The 26,184-nt window shown below is 39.4% G+C and overlaps 1 protein-coding gene across 3 annotated transcripts in view; it reads left to right on the plus strand.

Moving 5' to 3' along the window:
• The window catches only part of frmd4ba (FERM domain containing 4Ba), a 31,946-nt gene continuing 5,762 nt past the window's right edge, over window positions 1-26,184 (plus strand). Inside the window, exons 1-14 of one of the 3 annotated variants that reach the window (XM_077602856.1) lie at window positions 1-213; window positions 13,225-13,290; window positions 13,529-13,623; window positions 13,708-13,800; window positions 14,024-14,108; window positions 14,707-14,763; window positions 15,050-15,072; window positions 18,702-18,785; window positions 18,968-19,033; window positions 19,387-19,444; window positions 19,929-20,015; window positions 24,356-24,432; window positions 25,049-25,187; window positions 25,971-26,112. In XM_077602856.1, coding sequence (XP_077458982.1) covers window positions 13,225-13,290; window positions 13,529-13,623; window positions 13,708-13,800; window positions 14,024-14,108; window positions 14,707-14,763; window positions 15,050-15,072; window positions 18,702-18,785; window positions 18,968-19,033; window positions 19,387-19,444; window positions 19,929-20,015; window positions 24,356-24,432; window positions 25,049-25,187; window positions 25,971-26,112 — 1,072 coding nt within the window. In that variant the 5' untranslated portion in view covers window positions 1-213. Of the gene's footprint in view, window positions 214-12,372; window positions 12,583-13,224; window positions 13,291-13,528; window positions 13,624-13,707; window positions 13,801-14,023; window positions 14,109-14,706; window positions 14,764-15,049; window positions 15,073-18,701; window positions 18,786-18,967; window positions 19,034-19,386; window positions 19,445-19,928; window positions 20,016-24,355; window positions 24,433-25,048; window positions 25,188-25,970; window positions 26,113-26,184 lie in introns of those variants that run through there. The other 2 variants (XM_077602855.1, XM_077602854.1) reach the window with 2 other exon arrangements.

Consider the following 26,184-nt stretch of genomic DNA (forward strand, 5'->3'; position numbering starts at 1 on the left):
TGGGACCGGCCGGCTGTCGGTCGGGAGTGAACCGGCATTGTTACCAAAAATCGGTGTCTTTTCTCGGCTTTAATGGTCGGATCTGTGCTGAACTTCTCTCATTTGTTTCTTTTAACAAGATCGAATGCGTTGAGTTTTGTTTGACGGCTGGCTGACACCTCGCACGCAAACAATAACAAGTGGAGGCGATTCGCGCACAACAAAAGACACAAGGTGAGAAACCTTTGTTCTTCGTCAATATTATGAAGTTCCTTGACATTTAGCTTTGCTTTTAATTGCAGTCAAAAAAATTGTCATGTATGTTTGTTGACTTTGGTCGCCTCAGTTATTTTTTAATGGATGCCTACATCAATCAGGTGCCAAGTTTAAACGCAAATTGTTCTTTTTGGGGGTGTAATTGTTCATGGACTGTTTAGGTGTTATATCTACTATCTGCTGGGAATTGTTGACATGTCAAGATAAATGCTTTGCACACTGACAGTAGCTTGATGACTCAGGTGATAAAGGTGTGAAGCAGCATCATCAGCAAGAAAGGGGGAAAGTCATCAGCGAGAAAGGGGGAAAGTCACAGTGTGAGTTTGTTTTTCTTTTTAACCCACATCTAGACTTTTCTGACTCCTCGTGTCAGCTGGTTTGCGCGGTGAGAATATCCTGTTTCCCTGGACAAAACAAACAATGGGCAGGCAGGAACGCGATATCCTGTAGTGTGGTGCAAAGGTGCTCCCAAAGTTGAGTGACGACATCTGAACTCAAAAGTTAACATGGTGTCTCTGCTACCTACATTTGTTGTGTGAAGCAGAGGCTTATCATGAGGACATGCAGTGAAGAGAAATTGTGAGAAACAAAGGTTCAGCCTGGTTTGTTTTTGATTTATTCTGTTTGTTTCTCGTGAGAGCAACATGTGCTTTTCTCTTTGATACACGCACACACACTGCCAGTGCAGCACAGCTTTGTGTCAACATTAGGCTGGGATGTTCAGTTGATTTTAATTCGGTCAGCGCTTCCAATTCAATAAAGCTATTAACCCCTGGAATATTCCAGTACTGCTGTGAGGCTGTGCACAGTTATAATATTTACCAATCAGGGCCCATTAGCAACCTAATCCATCCTGTGCACTTGTGCAACCAATGTTAGGCAAGCTGCCTGGAAAAGGGGAGTGAGCCAAGCTGCAACCTTTTCTACATTAAATAAATCCTAACTACACGAATGTGATACATCAGTCCTTTATAGTTGTTAGGTTTGGATTGGTCTTGTCATTTCACCTTTTCCTCCATGTGTGTTTATTTTGGTTTCCTACCCTTGCCCCCCGCCCCCTCTAACACACGGAAGAGAAGGTGCAATGACAAGCCCAACCAAAACCTAACAATAGTTCAGCTACAACAAAATGGCAATAGTGGCACAACTACATCAGAGCTACTTCAATTAACTTGCAACTCTAAAATTACTGGGTTTTTCAAAAATCGTAGTACTATTAAAGTATATATGACTGCATAAATTATTTGCCATGATTGATGATAATAGACGTCCACTCCATTTTAACTGGGCAGCCTGGCGGTGTTTTGGTGTTAAGTGCCTGTAATAACCTATCAATGGTAATCAACATGGAGGGCTACCTTCAATACAATCCTCTGGGGGTCTTTTGGGCCTGTAGGACTCCATGTAAGGAGCAGCTCGTTTGTCCCTCCTGGCTTGCCGTTAGGCTAGAGCAGCTGCGAGTGATTCTTGATTATTTCCTGATGTAGGGTATTTAAGCACCACGGAAGTGGTAGTCAGTGTCGAATTGTCTTGCGTGAAATTGCTTACATTGCTGCAGAGGTACTGTTTCTCCATGCTCTGGTCCTTGTTATTTTGTAAAGCTTTTTGAGTCATAAAAGTTACTGTCGTGAGCACAGTTCGTCTCGCCTCCTCCTGCTTCCCTGCTACTGGGTCCAAATCCCTCCGATCGCGCCACGACGTCGCGGCGCGATTGTAACACTCCCGAAGTAGCTCTCGGGTATTAGAAGGCCAAGAAAAATTCTACTTTAGTGGTAGCTGAGGACAAAAGTTTTGAGAAGTTGCTTGAGACCATGGAGAATGACAAATTACCTCAGGTCAGCTTTGCGAAAATGTTTGTCCACTATCCCGCTCCTCTGGAGCAGCAAGCAGTGCATTATCAACACGGTGGGGAGACTCTATCTCTAGGGTTCAGACAATATGAGGGACTAAGATCTCCTCTTGTGAGGAGCTAGGTGAGACATCCTAAAGTCTTGGTGACACGCCTCTCCACTATATGTTGTAGCATCATCAAGAACACAGAATCCAAGTTCAGTTGAAATTAAGGAGGACCATTATTTTCCAGTGCATGCATTTTAGAATCAGTAGAGACCTAATTCACGCAAAGTGAATGTCTTTGATTGCTTGCCCATGATGCGATCACAGAAGTTCACAGCAAAAGTGTGTTAACAGGCATCGGTTCCTCATTTCTCTGAATCTAGCAGTATATACAGACATAGGTATTCCTTGTTTCATGTCTGTTTTGTTCTTTCAGACAGGATATCCTGAGTTAAACAAAGAGTCAACATAACACGTGCATGAAGACTGAAACTTAACCTTGGCTTGTATAAAATACCACACTTTTGTGAAGTTGCTGTAGTTACTAGTTAATTTTATTATGATTGTTGGGAAAAAAATAGATAGGTGTGTAAATCTGTGAAGTGAATCCACAATAGCTGTTTAAGTTCAGAGTTTGAAGCATACATCAATGTTCTTTAAACACTGTCTCCCTAAATTTGTGTGTATGTGTGCATGCGGTGGGGTGTTCCCGACTGTGGGTACACTGTGGACACATTTTCCAGTTTGGGATATTCCTAATTGCAATGAGGCCAAGGAACTGAGAACCTAAAATAGTATTTGCCTAGGAGGTTTTGAATAACAAAAGAGGTGTGCAACTCGGTTATCATGTTTCTCTTTATGCACCCGCCCGCTCATGTGTCTACCAATTCCAGCGTCTACGTACTGTATCTGTCCATCCAAGCCTCAATTATAATCAGTTGCCATCCTACCTATATGGTTGTAGAAGGGCACATGTTGATAACTTGAATGAAAGCCCTGAGGCCCAACCCACATGTCGAGAATGCAACAAGGTGAGCTGCTATTATTTACTTTCTTCTTAAGAATGAAAAAAACCATCCCCACTGCCAACACATTTCACTGCCTGGAGTCTAATACTGATCAATACAACTCAAAGCTAAAAGCATCTTGTGAGTGTTTCTCACATTATGTGCCAGAAGAGACAGAGGCACGGTAGGCCCAGGGGACCAGCAGGATGCTCTCAGTCTGCATCCCCTCCAGTCTGTTAAGTCCATAGTTCTTTCCTGCCTGTTGCTTCCTCCCCAATGTTCACCTGAATGTATTTATTTGCCTGGGTCATGCACTGTTTTGTGTGTGGGTGTCTTTTAGTTGCTACTGTATTTGACTGGACCTTCTTTGTCTTTTCCGGCTAAAGATTCATCATTAACGGAGTGTCATGTGAGCTTCTCCCTTTAAACGTTAATGCTGAAAACCGACACCTATGAAAGCATAAACGAACACCCACGCATTTTATACTGTAGCGGAGATCACGGACATGGTGCCTTTGGGCCATAAGTAGCCCCTAAGAATCCTAACCCTATGAGTTCTTTTGCACAAATAGTATATACCACTCATGGGACTGGGATATTTCCTGGAAATGTTGTGAGATCCTTTAATAATGTAAACACAGACAACTCTATTAAGATGAGTGTTGCATATGGCTAGATATTGAATGATTTTGTTCCTTTGCTCAAAAGCCTTCTTTATAATCATGAGAAATCATGTTTGTTCCCCCAAGGGTATGCTTTAGACAAGACATGCATAAAAAACACACACATGCAATAATTAACATTATATATCTACCCATAACGTGCGGTGTTAGGGATAAGTAACAGTGTAACAATCTGTGGCTTTATTATTGTTTCTTATTTGTGGTTTTGTGTCATTGTGGTTAAGGGTTGAGCATATGCTACAGTAATAATCACTGTGTAATTAGTTTAACTCTCAGGATGACTGATGTTTCGTGTGGCGAAAATGAAATTAGTGGGACCCCTCTGCTAATACTAAAACTACACTGCTTCCATGTTCACATGGGTAAAATTAATCTGATTGGACCATCCACAATTACTGCACCGGAGTAACAGCAGCAACAAAAACCACATGCACAGATGATTACTACACTGAACTAAACGTTTTGGTTTTGTAATTTAAAACAGTTTTGTCACATTTCAAAATTCTTTTATTTTCTTAATGTTACACCACTTTAAATGGAAAACAAAACCATCTGTAAACACATGGACATTTTGTTTTGGTAAAAAAATAATATTAGGTCATTGTTTGCCACAGGTGTGCTATAGCATGCTTCCCCATGCATATTTACAAAGAAAAATAGATTTAAATTGATTACTTTTAATATTATTTAATAAATACCTAGACTGGTTGCCTGTCATTCGGAGGGCAAACATAGGGACACAAACATTTGCACTCACAACCACACCTCCACCAGATGGGAATTGAACCAAAATCAGGCGAAAGAACCATTCCACTATTGGGTGGCATAATTATAATAGTAAAAAATATATTAATATTTATTTTTTGTCATGGTAATCACTTTGAAACATTAGGTTTGGTGCACAGTGGGTCAACAAGTGGGCTATTCTTTTTTTTATTGCTTGTGGGGCTGAGTGTAACGGTTTTTTGTTTGCATAACTGATTAATATAATCTTGCAAACAAACCCCACATAAATTTCTGTTAAAGACAATTGAACATTTCGCCACGTTTCCTAAGGCCATCTAACTCTAGCTGTTTCTAGTTGTAGTTCCAGTGTTGTGACAGTTTTCCATAGTCCACTTGTCTGAAGCTTGATTATTCACTCCTAATAAGCCAGGACAGCTGTTTGATTCAAAATATCAAGGTAGTTAAACAGAATTAAGGCATTTTGAATTATGATTGTTTTAATTTTCCTGTTGCTCGTGTGCTTATTTTGTATTTGTACGTGTAATTACCAGATTTGTTTCTGTAATTGTTAGCCTAACCTCTTACCGCAAATTATTTACATGTTTCATACTAAAATCCAGATTGAGAATTACTATTACCCTGCTTTAGTCGAGTTTAATTAAGCTGTCAACGTTTATCATTTGCATTACTGAAGAAATTTGGATTTTAGCGATTCATTGTTCATCTTCATCTATTCCTGACTTCTCAGAAAAGCCCAGTTACTGCTCAAATATATGCAGGGGAAAAACATTCCATTTGATATTTCTCATTCTTTTCTAAAATGCTGAAACACTGGGAACTCACTAAAAATGAATGAGTCTGCATTAAATAACTTGCGATGCTGGAGGCTATCTGAGACAATTAGCAAGCTAGTATAATGAATTTGTTATGCAGTTTATCTGCCAGGAGGACCGAGTAGATCTGCATCACAACTTTATTTACTTGTTTTGTCTTTTAAGCACCATTGTTGAGAGGCTTAACAGGAGAAAAATTCCAGACTACCCACACACACCCTTGTTGGGCTTTATTTACAGTTATGGAAAAAAGCAAACCAGATAATGTTCTTGATTCATTTATATTACCATGAAAATGATTATTGTAATTTTTAACGGATTACAGGGGTAAAGACAGCCGCTGGCAGAATGTCTGAATCAAAACAGCTTAATCATATTTTTAGTTGGATTTGTTTATGGTTGGAAAAAGAATGGTAAAAGTAATAAATAAAATCACGTGAACTGATTTCTACTTATTTCATTTGGACTGAAGGTGGAGCCACTTGTATTTCTTATTTATTTAGGTTACGCTAGAGCAGGGGTCTCGAACTCAATTTACCTGGGGGCCGCTAGAGGCCGAGTCTGGGTGAGACTGGGCCGCATCAGGATTTCCACAAGAAAAGCACTGATAAAACATTCCAACGTTATCAAATATCTTTATTTTTTAACAAAAAATAATGAATTAAATAAATTAACTTAAAGATGAACAAAAAATAAATCAATCAGTAATACAAAACCAAATAATACTAATGAGCATACAGTAGATATACACTGGCTGGCTAAGTAGAGAAAATGAATTATTTTTATTCCGTTTCAAATGTCTGTATTAACAGCTCTTTAACCTTAAACTTTCTGAACTTGAATGGAACATTGAACATGAAATATTCTGAACACGGCTTCTCTTGCCTACTCCTTGCTGCTAGAAACCTGGCAGCGCTTCTTCTCACATAGTCACATTTGGCTTGAGGGAGGAAGCAGTGGAGACCCTCAGTAGAGCTTGAAGATGCTCATCAGTAAGTCTGGACCTGTACTTGGACTTATTGAAGTTCAAGGTGGAGAAGAGCTTCTCACACAAGTATGTGCTCCCAAAAAGGCACATGGTCCGCTTGAACCTTCGGGAAAGTTCAGGGAAGCTGGGGGTCAACTCTCTCAAAAATTGCCCAAGCTTGTCTGCTTCTCCACTCACCTCCCTGAACTTGGCTTTGAGTGCAGAGTTGCACTGCAGGTCAATGAGCTCCATTTGAAGCTCAGGAGGGGCATCTTGCACATCAAAGGAGAAGGGGTCCGCAAAAATTTGAAATGTGGCTTTGTGTGTCTTGAAGTCTGCAAATCTGTGATCAAATTCCTCCTGTAGCTTCGAAATGGCCTCAACATACTTCTCACCACTGAATGGTGTGCCTGCATCCACGAGAGCCTTGCATGCTGGGAAATGGCAAAGGTTTGTCTGAGAGAGCTGGGCTTTCCATAACACAAGTTTAGTGCAAAATGCTCTCACGTTGTCATAGGCAGCACTGACAAGTTGCCCCTGGCCTTGTAGCTTCTTGCTCAGTACATTAAGCTCATGTGTGATATCAACAAGAAAAGCCAAGTCCATGAGCCATTTGGGATCACTTAGCACAGGATCAATCAACTCACAAACGGCGTAGCTAGCTTTGACTGCTGCATTACTGTCTTTGGTAGCCTTCTTGAAGAAATCCTGTTGCCTCAGAAGACGTGTTTTCAGACTGGCAACCTGGTTGGCTCTCTCATCTCCCTGGTATTTTTCGTACTCCTCAGCATGTCTCGTAGTACAATTACGTTTCAAATTGTATTCCTTGTGCACCGCAACTTTTTCAGTGTAAATGAGACACGTCGGGGTGCCCCTGTGTTCAACAAAGAAATATTGCACTCCCCACTTTTCTTGAAACTGTCTGTGCTCATCACCGACCTTTCTCTTCACGGCAGGCTTTGAAAGAGACATCTCTGGGGCTCTGTAATATGTTTTTCCACTTGGAATGAGTCTCGGGTTGATCTTTCACATTCAGTCGCGCGGGTTTGTGGCGCATGTGCACTTTCGCTCTCCGTTTCAATCGCGGAGATGGCTACAGACACTGACACAGGCTGGATCACGGATCATAGCGCCTCATTCAGTTCTATGCTGAGAGCAGCGGAGGAGTGTGCGCGCCGAGCGGAGTGATCGGCCTCACGGCTTCTCCTCCGCCCAGCTGATTGGAGGAATGAATGAGTGAGTGAGCGAGGCACTGGACAGCCCGGCCGATGTCCCGCCCTCCAGAGCCGTATACCTCACCGTGATTGGTTCATTCAGCTCCGAACCAAAGTTCCCTCTAATTTTTTGTTGGTCTGAGCAGAAAGACAACCTCCCTGAGCGCACTGAGTACCAGTGTGAGCGACATCATCGGTACTCGGATGATTCGCCTAAAGACGTTTCGCCGACGGACGTTTGACAGACGGGCAGGTCGCCGAATGGACGTTCCACCGAACGTTCATTCGGCCGAACGGAGGTTTCGCCGAAACGGGATTCGAACGCTCGCCCCGCCGGATCGTGTGTGTACAAGTTTTTCAACCTCGGCCCGCGGGCCATATACGGCCCGTTAGGATTTTTAATCCGGCCCGCCGCCGGTGTTGTCCAAATTATAGTAAAAATCAATGTTCGTCTACCATCAATGGCAGTCCGGGAGTAAGCACCCTTGGGCAGGCAGATGTAGCAGAACCGAGGGGTAAAATGACAGCAATCGGGTCAAATCCATCCTAAAACAGCATTTAATGATTAAATACAAATACTGGATGATATCGCGATGGAGGCAAAAAAACGTCTATAGACGTCCATTCGCCAAACGGCTCAAAATGCTCTCAAATTCGGTCAAATCCAGCTGAAAACAGCGTTTAATGATTAAATACAAATACTAGTATTTGTATTTAATCATTAAACTAACAAATACTAGTACGACCTGTCCGTCTGTCAAACGTCCGTCGGCGAAACGTCTTTAGGCGAATCATCCGGTCACGACATCATCATTGCTCGCTATCGGCACACCAGTATCACACCTGCAACAAGCAGGTGCATGTCAATGTTCCCTCTAATTTTTCATGTAAAACATGCTGTAAAACAAGAAAAACATGAGTGGACAGAGCTACTGCCACTGGCTGCCACTTAAACGGCGCCATCATGGGGAAAGGGGTAAAAAAAAAAAAAAAAAAAAAAAAAAAAAAAAAAAAAAAAAAAAAAAAAAAATCGATCTTTCATATTAAGACGGGGGCCGCAAATTATCGTCCCGAGGGCCGCAGTTGGCCCGCGGGCCGCAAGTTTGAGACCCCTGCGCTAGAGTATATGGCTTGAGTGATAACACAGGGGCTTATTGTTGGTCTTCCTCTCAAAAATGCAAAATCACGATCTCGCTTAAGGGGAAACATGTGTGCTATGTGCTCGCATGCGTTGACCTTAGAGCATTGGTTCTGTTGTGGTCTCTGCCCCATTGTGTGGTCTGAGTCGGTCCGATTTTTCAAAAGGCACTGGTCCCAAAACTGCAGCATCAGCTGACAAACTGAAAAACTTGAGAGCAGAACGTTCTGCATCTCATGAATTCTTGACACCTTGTACAAAGACCATTTTAGCTTCATTGCCTCAACACATTCTAATTACTATATTTAAACTGCAGCAGACTTTGTTAAATGATAACAGCTCTGATGTCTTGTTAATATGTTAGCATGTAATCATAATAAACATATCTGTGATCCATTACATTTTCCCTGGCTGAATTTAGTTCATTGTATTTAGGTTTTTACTTGAACAAGACACTTGGGGTAACAGCAGATTGTTTGCATGGCAAGAGATGTCCCATTTACATATTTTATAAACTGTTTATTTATGTATGACTGCAAATTGACCATCTATACAGGATCCTGATTTTTGGCAGCTGGATCCTGCTGCCCAGTTTTTGGTGAAAGGTTCCAAACAATGTCCTTTGAGGCGAGTTAACAGTCCTGCACGTGCACGTTTGCGTGAGTATCTCAGGCACACTGCACATGTCTTGTATTCAGCCTGTCAGCTGTAGCCTCAGTATGTGGTATGGGTCGTCAGCTGCGGGCTGTGTCGATGACAGCTGTTTCATTGCTCCGGTCACGCTCTTGACATAGTCACTCGGAGGCTTTCCCTCTTTTAAAATAATTAACCTGCCACTTACTCTACATCCTAATTGGCATTATCATCCTATGTAAGTCTTGTATTTTGGGACTTGGAAGTGTGATGATCTTGCATTTACATCACCCTTTCATGACCAACCTTGTATTCTCAACAGATCAAGGCCTATTCATGAGGTAGAGAGACTAAGGTTGGTTAGTTTTAGTGGCCATTAACGCCACACCACGTTGATAAAGGCGGTGAAAATGCAAATACTTTTCCAGAACAGCCTATCGATGATGCGCCGACATTTTTTGGTGCACTAGGTATGCAGCGGGGAGAAAAACGAGGCCAGGGAGACATGCACTGCTATACCCCCCTCTTAAAAAAACGGTCATATAAACGTGCTCTCAGGAAAGCACTCATGCCCAGGTTTTAAAAGAGAAATAATTGTGCATGTATTAACTAACACTGAACACCCTGCTACACAATATACATAGAAAACACGTTACTGCATTATTTTTCAGCACTGTACAGCTTATTTCTCTTTTTTTAAATACTGTAATGGAGAAGCTACATTCCTCCATCTTGTGTTCCTAATTGGGCATTGCAGCATTGACCTAGTCCAACCACAGCTCCTCCCTAATGGTTTATAGTGGTGCAAGCAACAGCTTGAAAACAATGGACCTTTTAATTGTCTCAGAATGCTTCACATGTGCTGAATAGAGAATGGCTCCTACAAGTGACCGAATAGCATTAGGTCATCACATTTGTTGTTTGAATGCCAAGATAGAACTTTGATTTTTTTTCAATGGTTGTTAAGACTGGGCTCTGAGGTGCAACACACTAATTATGTACCGTAAACATCTTTTCTTATTTCACTTTTTAAATTTAGGATTTCTGGTGAGATGAGCCTTTATTAGTTGACTTTAGCTAGGGGGATGGGGATGCATCATTAACTGGTGCCATTCAATATAGAGAGCTGAAATGTATTATTTTATCTTGCCTGTCATTCTGCTAGTCTCATGCATCACTTTTGATATTTCCGTAATATGCCTAAGAAGTGTGTTCTTGACCCACGTGACACTGTTGTATGCGATCAACTTTATGGTTGTCACACCAGGCAGCTATGGGTTTTCACGCCTGTCAGTTCATATCATGGTAAGCTAGTTCCAGTGGCCCTTTGACGTCATAATTCCCCCCTGATACCTTTAATCGCATTGAAACATGAAATTACACAGAATTCCCTGTCATTATGACTCTAAATGTCATTGTAAAATTACTAGAATTTCATATACTACTTTACGGCTACCCACACAGTGTAAGAATCTCTGGTTTCGGAAACATTTTCAAAAGCACGCACACAAAATATTATTTCTATTGTTTCAATATATCTCGTTGCTCGCAGATGTTGCATCAATTTATTTTTTATTTCTTCAGCATTGCTGTCTTTGTTTTTCCTGCTTTTTTTTATTTATTTGAGGGACAAGTGCAGTGTGTGCACAACATGTGCTTATTAATCACAGCTGTAGACAGCCTAAAACATCTGGCAATGACTTAGGAGAACTTTCCCAACCCATAGTTTAAGATCAAAGGCTTAGAAATGTTTAGCACCACCATTCCACTTTCTAATGTGCCATGTCAGTACTACTTTACCACCCTTGCTGATCCCAAACTGAGGCAATTAATTTTAAAGCCCCACCTGAATGTAATGGGTGGGGATGTCTGGAGTCCTCAGGAAATTACTCCTATATCCAATACAAACCTGACCCGTAGCCACTTTTGTAACACTAAAATGTCCCACTGAAATTTCAAAATTAGTAGAGGGGTCAGGGGTCATTCGTTGAATCCGATATACAATATACTGAGGAAAAAGTATGAGTTATTGCATTGTAAAAATGTTTTATGCTTCTCATTTTTTTGTTCTTGCATACTATGATTGTTTTTCCATATTGTATTGGCAATTTTTGCTGATAAAATGGTAAAAAAAACAAGTTTCTACAGCGTAGACCACAGGTGTCAAAGTGGCGGCCCGGGGGCCAAATCTGGCCTGCTGCATGATTTTGTGTGGCCCGGGAAAGTAAATCACGAGTGCAGACTTTCTGTTTTAGGATCAAATTCAAATGATTATAGATGTACATTACATTTCCTGATTTTCCCCATTTTAAAATCAATCATTGCAATTTTTAATCCATTTTTTTCTTTTGTGTTTTTAGTTCAAAGTGCATTTTGTAAGATCTTAAAATAAATATATAGATATTTTCCGTTTCCACTTTAATATTGAACATAATTTAAAAATATATTTTATTTCCATTTGAAATGAAAAACATGATTAAAAGAAATTTTCCACTACTAAGAAAAAAAAGCTCAAATAAACATTGCTTTAGATCATTAAAAACTGACTATTTAGGGCTTTTGATCAAGTTCTTTTAATCCATTTTTTTTTTTTAAATCTAAATATTAGATCTAAAATGGTCCGGCCCACATGAAATGGAGTTGACGTTAATGCGGCCCGCGAACCAACCCGAGTTTGACACCCCTGGTGTAGACTGTGAGTGGTGAGATGGGTAGTTTTCAAGTTAGTTTGGAAAATAGGAAGAAACTGAGATTGCCTGCAAGAGTGACCTTTGACTCAATAACTGGTGAGTGTAGCAGGCATAGATGAAGTCAGAAAATGTATAATATTGTCTAACTACTTGTGACCCTCACTGTTTATATGAGCTTCTGCTGGAACAGTTCTTCGGACCATCACTAGTATTTGGATCATGATCATGCCTGATACGGACTGCTCTAAGGCGATGACTCGCACCGACATTACGTCAGCTGGGCTGGCAATGCACAATGTCTGTTTGTGCTCCATAGCAGTAGCTTTCTATCATAATAAAGCTCTTTGGGGGGGCGCTAACTCAAGTGATCTGCAGGCTTCTCCTGGTTTTGAGAGGTGTTGTCATCTGCAGAAGAAATTGGCCCAGAGACACAAGTTGATGGCAATGCACATGGTTCGAGGAATGGATGACATGGTGGCATCTAGCAGTCAGCTCATTTGGAGTATGGGACATGGGACCTTGAAGAGATGGTACAGTCAAACAATGTTGCCATGCCAACAATTTCTGGCAGCGTGCTTTAGGATTGGACATGGTTACCAGGTATGGCAACTGCTTGTTGCCTATTTACATTGCTTTTTTTATAACTTTAGGTGCCATTTTAATAGGATTGCACAACAATTTGTGTTGAAAGTGCCCGTATGCAATTTTTCAAGCTACTTTAGTAGTTGGTGGTTTTGGGCTCTTATGCAGTACCTTATAGGAGCGCACATATGTTGCATTGCAGATCAGTTCTGCTGACTGCATCACATTTCATCTCCAAACAACTCACCTGGAACAAGACAGAGGAATCTGAAACTTGAGGCACAAAATTTGTTTCTTCAGAAGAAGTGTGTGGTGTGTGTGGAACAGTTAAACTGTGTTAATTAAAACATATTCGAAAGCCACTATACTGTGGAACTTAAATGATTTTGATTAATGGTGCATTTTATCTTATTTGCTGGAAAAGGTTAAAGAGGTGGAAATGTGTCCAGTGACTCAATTTACCTATTCATTCACAAAAAAAGACAAACACCACACAAACAAGAATCACTGTTCATACTATCAAAAGTCAAACAGCTATTTCACTTTGAGCATTAGTGGGTGCAAGATGTTTTGACAAGGTCAACAGGGGAATGTGGAATCTTGCTGTGCAATGAAGGCTTCATATTGCAAAAACTATCTTGTGTTTTTGTCTTCTTTCAGATGACTGAGGGACGTCAGTGCCAGGTACACCTACTCGACGGACGGAGGTTGGAGCTGCTGGTTCAGGTAGAGAAAAGTCTGTCTCTAATTTAGACATACTGCATTCCTGTGTTGATAAGTAAGTGGGTTGTAGTGAAGAAGTGGGGGGTGATGATTGACATGGAACCTTGAATGTAGTAGTACTTTCAAAGTGATTAAAAAGATCCCTGATATGTTCTGATGTTGAAATATCTTGGCTCACAAATCTTGAGGGACAACTCTAATATAGAAAGTAAAAATGTTCGCCTTTTTATATTTCTATAAGCCGCGGCTTCTCTCACGAGACCTGTTGGATTTGGTGGCATCCCATTTTAACCTGAAGGAGAAAGAGTACTTTGGACTTTCCTTTATAGATGATACGTAAGTGTATTGTTCAACACGATGCATGTTATGTTGTTTACATGTCATTTATTTTTTGCCTGATGCAATATTTATTCTCTATAGTGGTCAGAATAACTGGCTTCAGCTAGATCGAAAAGTTCTTGACCATGACTTTTCTAAGTCTTCGGATACACTGGAACTCAAATTCTTTGTGAGGTGAGCAGACCTGTGTCGAAAGATAATTTTATATTTTATATCTGTATAATATGCTGAGTGTTGACTAACTAGTATGGTAATTCATCCCTGAATTTATAACTAATCTAGACCAGTAGGTGGCAGTCATGTTAACTGTATCAACATCTCGAGGCTCGAACGTGTGAAATTGATACTTAATATGATACTGAATATAACCCACATACTTTTCTTTTTTTTTTTACAGATTTTACATTGAGAGGGTCACATTCTTAAAAGACAACACCACTGTGGAGCTGTTCTTCATGAATGCAAAATCGTTGGTGTTTAATGTAAGTGTTAGGAGTTTTACATACACAAGTGGTACGAGTTTTACTCAAAATGTTCATTGTACAAATTCAAGAGAATGTAAAAGGGATACCTTTAAAATGTCTGAATAGTTTTGTGTGTTTTAGCACAAGATGTAAGTATTGCTACCCTGGGGAGGGGCAGTCTAGGAAAATACGAGGAGTACGTGAATGCAACAAACGGTCAAACTTGGCGATCATGTTTTTTTCCGTGGGTAGAGCATACTGGTCGCCATGGGAGACGGAGACTGTTGAACCTGCTCGGACTGTACCACTTTTCCGATGGGGGTTGTATTCGTTTTTTTCCATTCAGTGGGATTCATTACAGATCTTAATGTGTTAACTATCAGTACTTATTACGACTTAAAGTTTAGGTAAAGAAATAGTTTCATCACCTGCCCCTTCAGCAATTTTAATACAACGTTTAATCCGTGTTCTAAGTGGTTCAGTCGGTAGCGAGAGGACAGTGGTACCGTTTAGTGTTTGGCGGAACTGCACTTTGTGGTCTCGCTGAGAAACTATTTTGTTTTACAATAACTATTCTTTCTTCAACAACTACAAAAAACCAACAACAACAAAACAGGAGATTATCGACGTGGAGAGCGATCACGTTTTCAAGTTGGCTGCATTCGCATTACAGGTAAGGAAGAAGCATGTTTTGTTTGAGAGGGTTTTTTGGCGCAAGCATTTCGTTGAACTAGTTTGCAGGGCGATGATCTACTTTTGAATTGTGTTTATTTTGTAATCAATTTAGTGTAGCAAATCCAAAACTGTAGTTTTTATTTAGTTGAAATGACTTTAATTGGAAGGACAAAAGTTTTGATTTTTTTTAGGAAATTGCTTGAAACAGTGGCCATGACATGTGCTGTGTGTGAATAAGCATAGAACTTTTTGTTATGTTACTGACATGTTTATTCATTTTTTAGGAGTTCAACGGCGATTTTACATGGTAAGACAATGTTATACCTTTTAATAAATGTTCTTTAATCGAAATTTCTTTTACAAAAATTACATCAGTCTTGCAAAAATGCCGCATTTGGTATAATCTATTACTGTGCTTAGTTACAAAATATGAATTTTTTTACAAGAGCATTGAAAATTAAAATATAACAATGCAGTTATGTATTTGGCGAAATATATCCGTAAAATCTGAAGCACCGTTACATCACAACCAGCTGGGACCAAATCATTAAATGGATATATCGTGGCATTTTCATGGAAATAATGAGTTTCATTTCATTGCAAATTGTGGGTCCTGTATTAGAATGGTGCATTTGAACCGTGAAAGCCAAAGGATATTTTTCCATGCATTTTCATTTATGTCCCTTCGTTCATACATAGCTTACCATACTCTTATTCAAGCGTCAGGGTAACTGAGTTACAGTACTGTATGTCAACAAAGGGACAAAATTGTATGTAGGCCAGTCGTCCCGTTGAGTTACAAGAGCAGACGCAGAAAATGTCTGAATTTTTATTGTTCACACTCGTGTAATGACTCCTTTACAGTCGATAATGTTCAACCAGCTTGGATCTTTTCTTGCTACTGCCCTTCATAAATGATTACCCTGGTATAAATGAAACCTTTAATAAAACATGTATTGTCGAAAGTACAAAATTGCATGTGTTACCATTGCTTAATATTTTAACATTTGCGTTGCTCTAATGTTTTGCTTTGTATAGCGATGAGAGAGACAAACTGACACAGAGCGAGAGAGAGAGAGCGAGTGAGAGAGAGAGTGAGAGAGAGAGACTGAGAGAGAGAGACAGAGAGACAGAGAGACAGGGAGACAGAGACAGAGAGACAGAGAGACAGAGAGACAGAGAGACAGAGAGACAGAGAGACAGAGAGACAGAGAGACAGAGACAGACTGACAGAGACAGACTGTTTGGAGATTGCCTCCATAATCTGTCCACCATTAGAGATAAATTTAGGGGGCCTCAGAGGTTGACCTGTCGATAAGGTAGACCTATGTTATTTTCCATAGGAATTAAGGGTTTTCAATGGCTTTGAGAAATAAACTCTGATCAATCACTGTCTCTACTCTGGGGAACAAGTGTATTGTCCTAATGATTTGACTCTAAAATGACCTTTGTTGTTGCCAATAACACAAATACTGTAGTTGTGTGGTTAAATTGTACGGTGGAATAAGCAGTCCTGTAAATATAATTTGCCCCATAGTCCAGCCCATGTTCTGTTACGTCATTCCTTTACAATATTCTGTTTATGCACTATAACTGCTACATTTTGCCAAGGGGAGGAATAATCTGGCACTTCAACTGTTACTTGTCAGAGTTTAACTTTGGATAGGAGTATTTGACTAAAACTGTGCATAAATGATCCTTAAACTATTATTATTAATAGTATTTGAATACTTATTAATTTACACTCATGGCTCTTTTAAAACTTATTTAGTTCTATATTTGTGTGATTTAACTAAGTTTAACAGAACTCTACATATATTCATCAAAATTATAGAATTTACTTTGTCATTGGAGAAATAAAATCTGACAATTGTGTCAAAAAATTATAAACCACAAACTTTTCTCAGTAGAGCATAGATTTAGAATTCAATTATAGTATTGGTGCATCCCGCATTGTCACGTGGCAGTATTTCTCATTCCTGTCAATGTCTCCTTTGTTTCTACTTCTTTTCATGAAGAGGCTCAGTAAATCCCTGCATAAACCCTTAAGTATAAATGGGCCTCCCCCACACTGTATCAGCAAAGGGCCCTGTAGCGGTGAGATTAGCTGGAGACGTCCTCCTTCAGCAGTTAGCTGCTTTAAGAGGGATGAGCCAGGTCCACTGTCCAATGGTAGACAACTTGAGTCAAGTTGTGACTGAGTAGGCCAACCTTCTGCAGAGAGTTGACCATAAGGCCTAGTATTAAATTTATTGTTTGTAGTACTTGGGTGAAAACATTCAACGCTACTTGGCCAAATATTTGGTTTAGAAAAGGTTTAAGCGCCTCGCATTTCGGAGATCGAGAGTTCAATCCCTGGTGGGTTCCAGCCGTCCTGTGTGGAGATTGCGTAGGTTTTCTCCGGGTATTCCGGTTTCCTCCCGCATTCAAAAACATACATGGTAGGCAGGTAGATCACTCTAAATTTTTCTTAGATTCGAATGTAAGAGTGAATGATTGTTTGTCTCATTGTCCACTGGAATTGGCTGGGAACCATTTCAGGGTGTTGTCCACTTATCGCCCACAGCTGGCTAGGATAGTCTCCAGCACCCCTTGCGGCACTTGTGGGGATAAGCGGAGCGGAAAAAGGATAAATTGCATTTTTGCTACGACGTTTCATCTGTGTCGAATAGCTGAAATGTATTATGTCCACTACGCTAAGGAAACTGTTCTGGGCTGGGCTGTAGGAATTGGCTCCACACTGCAGGCGCCGGGGAGATAACAGGCATAGTAATGAATTCCAGATTGCTGACAGGGCACTGTGGCTGTGGAGTAGATCACTCCGACAACAGCAGGCACCAGCTCCTCATAAATGTACACCATCAAACATAGTGAAGTGCCGTGGCAGCAAAACCCAGTCAACCTGGGAGAAGTAGTCGCAGGGAGAAGTGAGCCCTTGTACACTTTTGATTTGTAAGATAGTTCAAATTATTATAGATTGATTCTACCCTATTAAGTGGCTGTTACGTTTAATTATTGTTTGGGGGGTGGAGACAAATTTTCTATTATCAAGGTCAATTTAAAGCCAAAAGGTAATTTGGTTATACCTTGATCCTTTTATATTGAAATTGAGTTTCATTTTATAGGATTAGCTTCATTATTATGTACTGTACTGTGTTGAGTGAGATGACACATAACCTTTAGACCTATGCAATATAGATTGCCAATACTGACAATTTTTGTTTAGGTATGGGGAACTGGACTGCCGAGCCAGCTTTCTATTTGTTCAGCCCAGCAGCGTTTTTTTTTTCTTTTGGCCTGCGATCTCTGACATATTGTAGCAACATTGACAGTGACAGTCGCACATTAGTATTCGTCTGAACAGATAACATTGTAACCCTGTTACAAGGGCGTATCCCGTTGAAGTCTTTGGCAGGGCAAAGTTTAATATTTAATTTTTGACATAATACTTTGTGAAGGTGCAGTAAATCAATTTACTGGAGATGACCAACAATATTTTGAAACAGCTCCCCTGTTTTGTAATAGCTTGCAATTGGATGTAATTTATATTATGTATATGACTTAAAGGCCCACTTTTTTCCATGCACATCTTAAGTTTGGCAACAGATCAGTTCAGCCTAAGTTTATTCTTCTAACACGCAAAGCTTCATAAGACTTTTTTTATTGGAGATAAAAGAGATGAAAAGACTTCTCTGACACGGCACAGGTTTATCACCTTAATTATTGTCAATTCCTAAACATGAACTTGAATTCACCTGGAAACAGAAATATGAATATTGTAAGTCACCTCCATAACCTCCATAAGACCTAGTAATTGCTCATTGTTTAGATGTGCAAAATGTATGATTGTCCTCCCTAGAAATGGTTGATGAGAAACCTAAATTCATACTTCAGAACAGTTTTTAAAAAATGTCCTGTGTTTGTCTGTCTACACAGTACTGAAACAGCTAAAACAAACCTAAAGAATCTCCCAGTTCTGCCCACTCAAGTTCTCAGGAAGCACCCATCTCTCAGTTATTGGTAAGTTATCTCAGTAATTTGTGATCTCCAAAAGTAAGACGGTGCAGTTCCACCAAAGAGTAAGAGACAGCACGTGGATTTTCATGGCACGTTTTATGTGACCAAATAACTTTCTGCAAGTGAGGCTACATTTTTTGTGCAAAACTGTTAATTAATGTGTTTTTTTTTCTATTTGTCTACAGTGAGGACAAAGTGATTGAACATTACAAGAAATTGAAGGGGGTGACGAGAGGACAGGCCATTGTTAAGTAAGATTTTGAATTCGCTTGTATTAACATTGTTTGGGAAATCTCTGTTATACACAAGTGGTGACTGGCCAAGATTAATTATAGGAGGTTCTCAGTACACAGCAAGCCTGTCTCAGCAAGCATTATTACTGTTGTATTTCACTGGTTTAATGCTCAATACAGCCCTGAACCACTTAACATTGTGACGTTTTGTGACCTTGACTTATCAATGGAGTCTCTCCCTTCTGTCAGCGCTTGAAAACAGATCAATTTGCTTCCCACTCTACTCTGTCAGCTGTACAATGGTCACAGTTCAGCAGTGATCCACTGTAAGTGATTGTTTCCCTTTTAACCTGTCTTTTTCTTTTCTGAAGGTATCTAACTCTGCTGGAGTCTTTGCCAACGTATGGGGTTCATTATTTCCCTGTAAAGGTAATATAAGTCACTTGAGTAAACATAATTTTGTCACGTGAAAATTTCAAACTCTCATAAGAAATAGTGATTTTTGACAAATGATATGTTGAAATTTGAAACCGAATGTGATGTATTAAATCCCCACATAGTGATTTAATGAGTAAACCGTTTCTTACTGTCAAACTTAAACACTGTCACAATCCAGAACAAAGCTTATTAATGATAATGATATGCATCACAAAGTTATACAAAGCTGAGTTTGCATCCATGTTGAACAACCTGCAAAGTAACAGTCTGACTACTTCGCACTACAGAGGTCATCATGTTTCTCATGTTCGAACTCGTGTCAACAATGCACCTTTGGACATTATCCCCTGTTTTCCCGTTGCAGTGAGCCGACTTGAGCCCACAGTTTATTTATTTATATATTTGTTTTAATCTTCCACTTTCACTAATAGGCAAACAGATTATTTAACTGGCATGTGGTTGTGCTTTTCTACAGGACAAGCAGGGAATACCGTGGTGGTTAGGAGTCAGCTACAAAGGTGTTGGCCAGTATGACTTACAGGACAAGCTGAAACCTAGAAAGGTACCAGATGTCTTTTTATGTATTTTATATATTTAACCATTTGAAAATGTTCACTAAATCAGCAATTGTTACAATGTACTACTGTGTATTATACTGTACATTACCTATTTAGTTTAACTCTACAGTAATCCCTCGAATATCGCGGTTAATGTAAACCAGATAATCGAAAAATCGCAAAGAAGGTTATTATATCTACCCTTTTTTCCCTTTAGTGCTGAGTCCTAGTAGCAAGCGGAAGACAGGGAGGGGAGTGGCTTCCGCTTACAAGTTTCAGCGCGGATTTTCACATTTTATGAACTTTAAAAAATAATAATAATAATAGCAGAAAAAAATTAGCGAGAAAGTGAATTTGCGTTAAATGAAGTCACGATAATCGAGGAAAGACTGTATACTTTCTTCTCGGTTTATTATAAAAGATGCGACATGGTTAATAATCTATCCACTGTGTAAACAAGCGGCATTAAGATCTCCATTCCCATGCCAGTCAAAAGAAAGCAGAGTAGGTGGGAAAAACCTTATCAGGTTCGGTGCTGAAGAGTCAAGGCCAAGGTAAATAAGGAAAAAGTAAAATGAAAAATAATACAAAAAAAGGTTTCAATGGCTTACAGTTACAGTTGATCAAATAGGTATTCTGTCCAAAGGTCACTTTGCAAAATGTATCTTTTATGAAGATAGTCATTGGTTTCAATGTGCTAATACAATGTTTTCCCTTTAGGGCACACTGCTATAGGTTTACTAAATATTTTCAAATTAGTTTCTCCCTGTAAAGTCCCGTTTTTTTCCACAACAAAAAAGAAAGAAAATTTAAAAATTCAATTGATTCAACATTTTATCTGATTTCTAAAATTAAGTTTCTGTTGGAAACCTCCATGTTAGCTGAACTCTTTAAATGTGTTAAAAGTTTTTTCACTGAAACTGAAAACATTTTTCTTAATTACATAAATTTGAAAGACGAAATGAAGTTGTTGTTTTATTTTTATTTTTTTCACCCCGAAATATATTCAGTGAATTTAACCTTGTGTGCTGGCCTTTTAGCGCTATTATGAAGTTGGGACTTGTTGATGCTGCAGTTTCTTTGTCACATTGGTTTCCAAAACATGAGTGAGCTTTTATGTGTGTGTGGTTGTTGTGTTCTATAGGAAGCAACATGTCTGTGGGGCTTGTATTGGCATTCAGCCAGCTCTGGTAGTGGGTGTTAGGAGTTTCAGAACAACATGGACTCACAGTAGTTTCATGTGGTTCGGGGAATGCATTCTGTTTTACAGCTACATTACAATCTTTGTTGGTCTTCCGTTGGACTTTAACATTATAGGATTATACTGTATTTTCATTATGTATAGAGTCACTGGAAAACCAGTCTAAATGTGTAAAGCAGTTGATTCGAGGAGGCGCAGACTAAGCTTTTCGGGCGGGGGGGATTTGAGGGTGGGGCTTGTTTTGGGTTACACTTAGTTCCAGGTGCTTACACAGAGAGTGTCACTCAATTTGAACACACTGATGGCGACTGAAACCAAAGGCATGATCTGAATAGACTTATCTAAAACCACAGGATTCTCTTTCTATAAGGTGAGATAAGGCAAAAAAGGTGGTGGTAAAGCTAAGTAACTCATTTTTCAGTCAACATCAAAGATAAACTTATAGTATTACTATTAAATAAGTGAGGCATTTTTAAAATTCTACTCGCTGTCGCTGTGTAACACTCACTACACACTATAACAGCTAAAGAGCTTCCAGGAGACAAAGTGTACTCTTGTGCTTGCCTTTTGAAAAGTTTGAGGTGTGTCACATCCCAAACATATTTTGGAAGTGGCCTCAGACGTAGTCATTACAGTGTCCTATATGTAGTTCTATGTGCTTGCACAAGCATGGGAAATCTCACACTATAGTTTTAAATGTTGTGATCTTCACATTGAATTTATTATTGCCTATTTGTGTCCGTAATCAATGTTCTCAATACTTCTCATGTTCCATATATAAAAAATCTACCCTTAAGCAGTTTTATTGTATGTGCCACATTATTTCTGTTGTTAGTGCAAGTGTGGGAGTGAATAAGTCATTCTTCAGTACATTGCGATGATGTCGGGCTCTGATTGACAGGGTTAATTCTGTTTACAATGTTGTTCATATTATAAAAGTTTTTATTGGATTGGTGACTGTTATCAGTTGTTACAATGATGCTCACCAAAGCTGAGTTTGAATTTGCATGGGGGCTACCAACTTTGAATTAGGCACCATGTCTGGTTTCCGTGTTTTTATTTATTTATTGAACACACAACTCTTTATTGACAAGTCTGTTATACACAAGGACTTGCAGTATTGGGTTTGGATAGCAAAGATCAAGCATCTATTTGAGGATTTTCCGGATGATTATTCTGCCTGGGAAAGGAACTGTCATCGAACGATAGCCCCCACTTCCCAACTTCTATCGAAAAATGTGAGAAACATGACTGTTGACTTTTTCTGCCGAATCTGCTGTCATTTCTATCTTTTCACGGAAGGTTCTGGTGAATAGGTGTACCATGACTCATAAAAAGGTGATTCTTGCAAGTTTATCATGTACCCGATTCATTGCCTGATGATCAGCCTGAGTCATGAAGTCATGGAAAAAAAATATTAGACCACCCTTGTTTCTTCAGTCTTTCTTGTTCGTTTCAAATGCCTGTTTGGCTAACACTAGGAGAGTATCGTTGTTTGACGATTGGAGCCTATTTCAGGATTACAGCTTGTAATATGTATCTGTCTGTCTCTGTCAATATCTGTTTCTCTGTACCTGTGAGTAATGAGACTTGGATATTTTAAATGGCTTTTCCAAATGAGCTCTGTTCACATGTATATAACTTGTTCATCTGGTCTGACTAAAAGGGAAGAGCTATGTGTAGGAGGGAGAGCAAGAGAGCAGCTCGGAGTGGCGCAAAACTGAGGATGAGGTGTCTGTGATGTCAGGACGAGGGGTGGTACAAGGGGTGTGGCTCAGTTGAAACTCTTGCAACACCTATCTGGTTGTCTCAGTTCAGACAAGAAAGAGCATTGTTCAAGGAAGCTCAAGCCCTGTGGGAAAATTTAAGTCAATAGGATTCAATATACAGGAATTCCAAAAGGATTAGGACCTTTTTACTTTTTAAGGTAAGCCTTTATCACATCCACCTATTAATTTGTTCACTTGTGTACTCAGTTTGAATTCCTTTTTTTAATATGCGGAAAATTTGACAGGTAATATGGCAAAGGAGGTTGTGCGTGTTTTTTTTCTTCTGATCTAAACGTACTTTCTACCACTGACTCAACATACGTCATGAAGAATGACAGTAATTCACATCGGTTTGCTGTGTGGAATGTTAGAAAATATAAAGCAGAGTGTTACTTGAATTTCCTGTTAGAAATTGTAATAACTAAGTGACATTGAAAACATTTTTTTAATCACATTGCTTCAGCCATGTGGTAGTATACAGAATATAATTGCCACATCTGAATGCCACCTGGCGTTTTCTGCCAAAGACTCTAACACATCCTATTTTAATGTATTATTACTTATAGAGCTAGAACTAAAATTGAGCCACATATCTGTATTTTTCCCGTTTATATTTGCTTCTCCAATGCAAAGTCTTGCTTTTGAGAACAACCAGTTTTTCTGTCCTTTCAGTCCCCAGTACAGAGCATTGAAAAATAAATGTTAAAAAAAGTTTAAAGAATGGAATAAAGGAAAAAAGAGCTTGTGGAATTTGATGATTGCATTAGAAAACTTTTTTTGCTTCACTACAGTTCCAGCCCACAATCCAAAACTAGATTTACAGGTTAAAGGAAGACTTTAAATTGTTTGGCAGTGGCTCCCTAGCCGGTAACTGGTCAAATAGTCCCAGGGGCTATTTAGCCGGTAACCGTTCAAATAGCCTATATGGCCCCATATGGCTATTTAGCCGGTAAGAATTCTGTGTGGGGTAAATAGTAAGAAACTACGGCTACGGAGCCACTGCCTAAATGATAGTCATTAAATCCCTATTCACCTAATGTTAAAATCTATATCAATTGGCAATAATAACACATCAAATTTCAATAAGATCGGTTGAATGGTTTAGAAAATCCCCTATTCACTCAATGTTAAATAATAGGTTACCGGCTAAATAGCCCCAGGGACTATTTGACCGGTTACCGGCTAAGGAGCCACTGCCAAATTGTTTGCAGTTAACTAGTGACCTGTGCAAGTCATCCAAAGTCTGTTAGGAAGCAAACTACAGCCCTCATTAGGTTAAGCAAACAGTTAATAAAATGACGTTTGTAGACTTCCATTAATGATCTTGTCATAAAAAACCGCCAAATCTCAATGCAAGCAATGTTTCTTTCTACAGTTGTTCCTGTGGAAGCAGTTGGAGAACTTGTATTTCCGAGAGAAGAAATTTGCAGTCGAAGTAAACGACCCCCAAAGGTTTGTTGATCTATCCTAACAGATCCTTGATATTGTAGCTCTATTGGGAAGCCTCTAATAGCTGCAGCTCTATAAAAATGAGAATTATCTTTAGTGTATGTATGTTTGGAACACACAAGGAATTAATTACTCAGTTTCACTTTTTCAAAAGTAACAATTGCCATTAATGTCCTTATCTCACACCTTGCACACCATGAAAGGCATCTGCCAACAGTAGACAGTTTAGGGCACCATGTTATTGGTTAAAGATTGCCTCTTTAACAAGTGCTTCCCTGCTATTAGTGGGGCACTTCACCCTATCTTAGATGTGCTTCTTCCGGACATCTAAACATGAATTTAAAATAACGATTTGGTTTGTAAATGTCCCTGTTTTTTAATAACTACAGACAAAAAAAGTCTTGAATCTGTTTTATTCCATCACAATTCATAATCATTTGTTTTCTTTTCTCACCTCTTTTAAATTTTGGGTGACTCATTGTGTTAAGCCCTGGCACTGGGGATTGCAAGGGTCTGCTGTGTTGTGATTATTTTTCACAAAACGATTCAAAAATAATTATTCCTCAAATTGCAATTTATTGTTTGGCATTAAAAAGATGATTTTCTTTTTCTTCAACAGTCAAACAGTGAACAAGCGGCCGTTTGGACAAACTGGCCTTGTCATTCACTCCTGGTATGCTAGCCATTCTTTAATTAAAACTATATGGGTGATGGCCATCAGTCAGCACCAGTTCTACCTGGACAGAAAGCAAAGTAGAGTGAGTATTTCCCTCTCTCTGCTCCAGTAATTTCAAAATCTGCTTAATCTATCTTAATTTATATAAATAATCAACGTCTATTTTTTTAATCTTGTGATACATTTTCTCTATATCTCTCAAGTGTATGGCCCCCATGTTGAAGGTTATTGGCTAATAGGATAAAAGGAGGTTCTGGTAGTTAAAACTGATGGTGCGCAAAAGCTGTTTACTGTGCTGAGCCAACATTTTGTACCTCAGCGTATTGAATTGGCTGAGTAATGAATCAGTAGAATTGTCTTTTTTATCGTTATGAGACTCAGAAGGAAGAACATAACATATCTAAAATGTGCCCTGATAGGCTTTGAATTGACAAAAGTGCTTTGAAATCATCACCAAGGCAAAAATAATGAAAACATGGGAAAGGGTTCTCTTCTCATTTTTTAAATGCAAAACACGTCCTGTTTTATGTGCCTGTGCTTCATGGAACACATTTGCGGCACTAAAACACTATTGAATAAATGGAGGGTTTATGTGCCTCTTGCAGTGGAGATTCATCAGAGTGCGGCTACAGTCAAATGAGATTTTATAGCTATTGTTTCTCAAAGGCAGATGGCGCATGTGTCCATCCAGGAATAGATAGCCCTAACCTGATTGATGAGGGAGCAGTGGATTTTCCCTGCCTGCAAATAGGGCACTCCCATCTCAGTACATTATTAAAATGAAATACCCACAATCCCTCCTCAATTTCCTTTTCCTCCTCCATTTCCCCCCCGGTGTCCTATTTAAATATACCTATTTCCCCAGTCCAATATGGCCACAACAAGAAGTTCAGGAGATATTGCCATGGACCTTACAGAGATCAGTGCCCAGCGGATCAGCAAACTTTCCGCGCTTGAAGGCAAAGATCAGCTTATCATGGCAAGCAGTGGAAGCCTCATCTCAGCCGGTACATTGCGGATTCATCTATAGTATTTTCATTCGCTCATCCACTTTAATCGTAAGTAACTATTACATGTTC

Source organism: Stigmatopora argus, chromosome 6 (genome assembly GCF_051989625.1).
Source record: "Stigmatopora argus isolate UIUO_Sarg chromosome 6, RoL_Sarg_1.0, whole genome shotgun sequence".
Classification (NCBI taxonomy): Eukaryota; Metazoa; Chordata; class Actinopteri; order Syngnathiformes; family Syngnathidae; genus Stigmatopora; species Stigmatopora argus.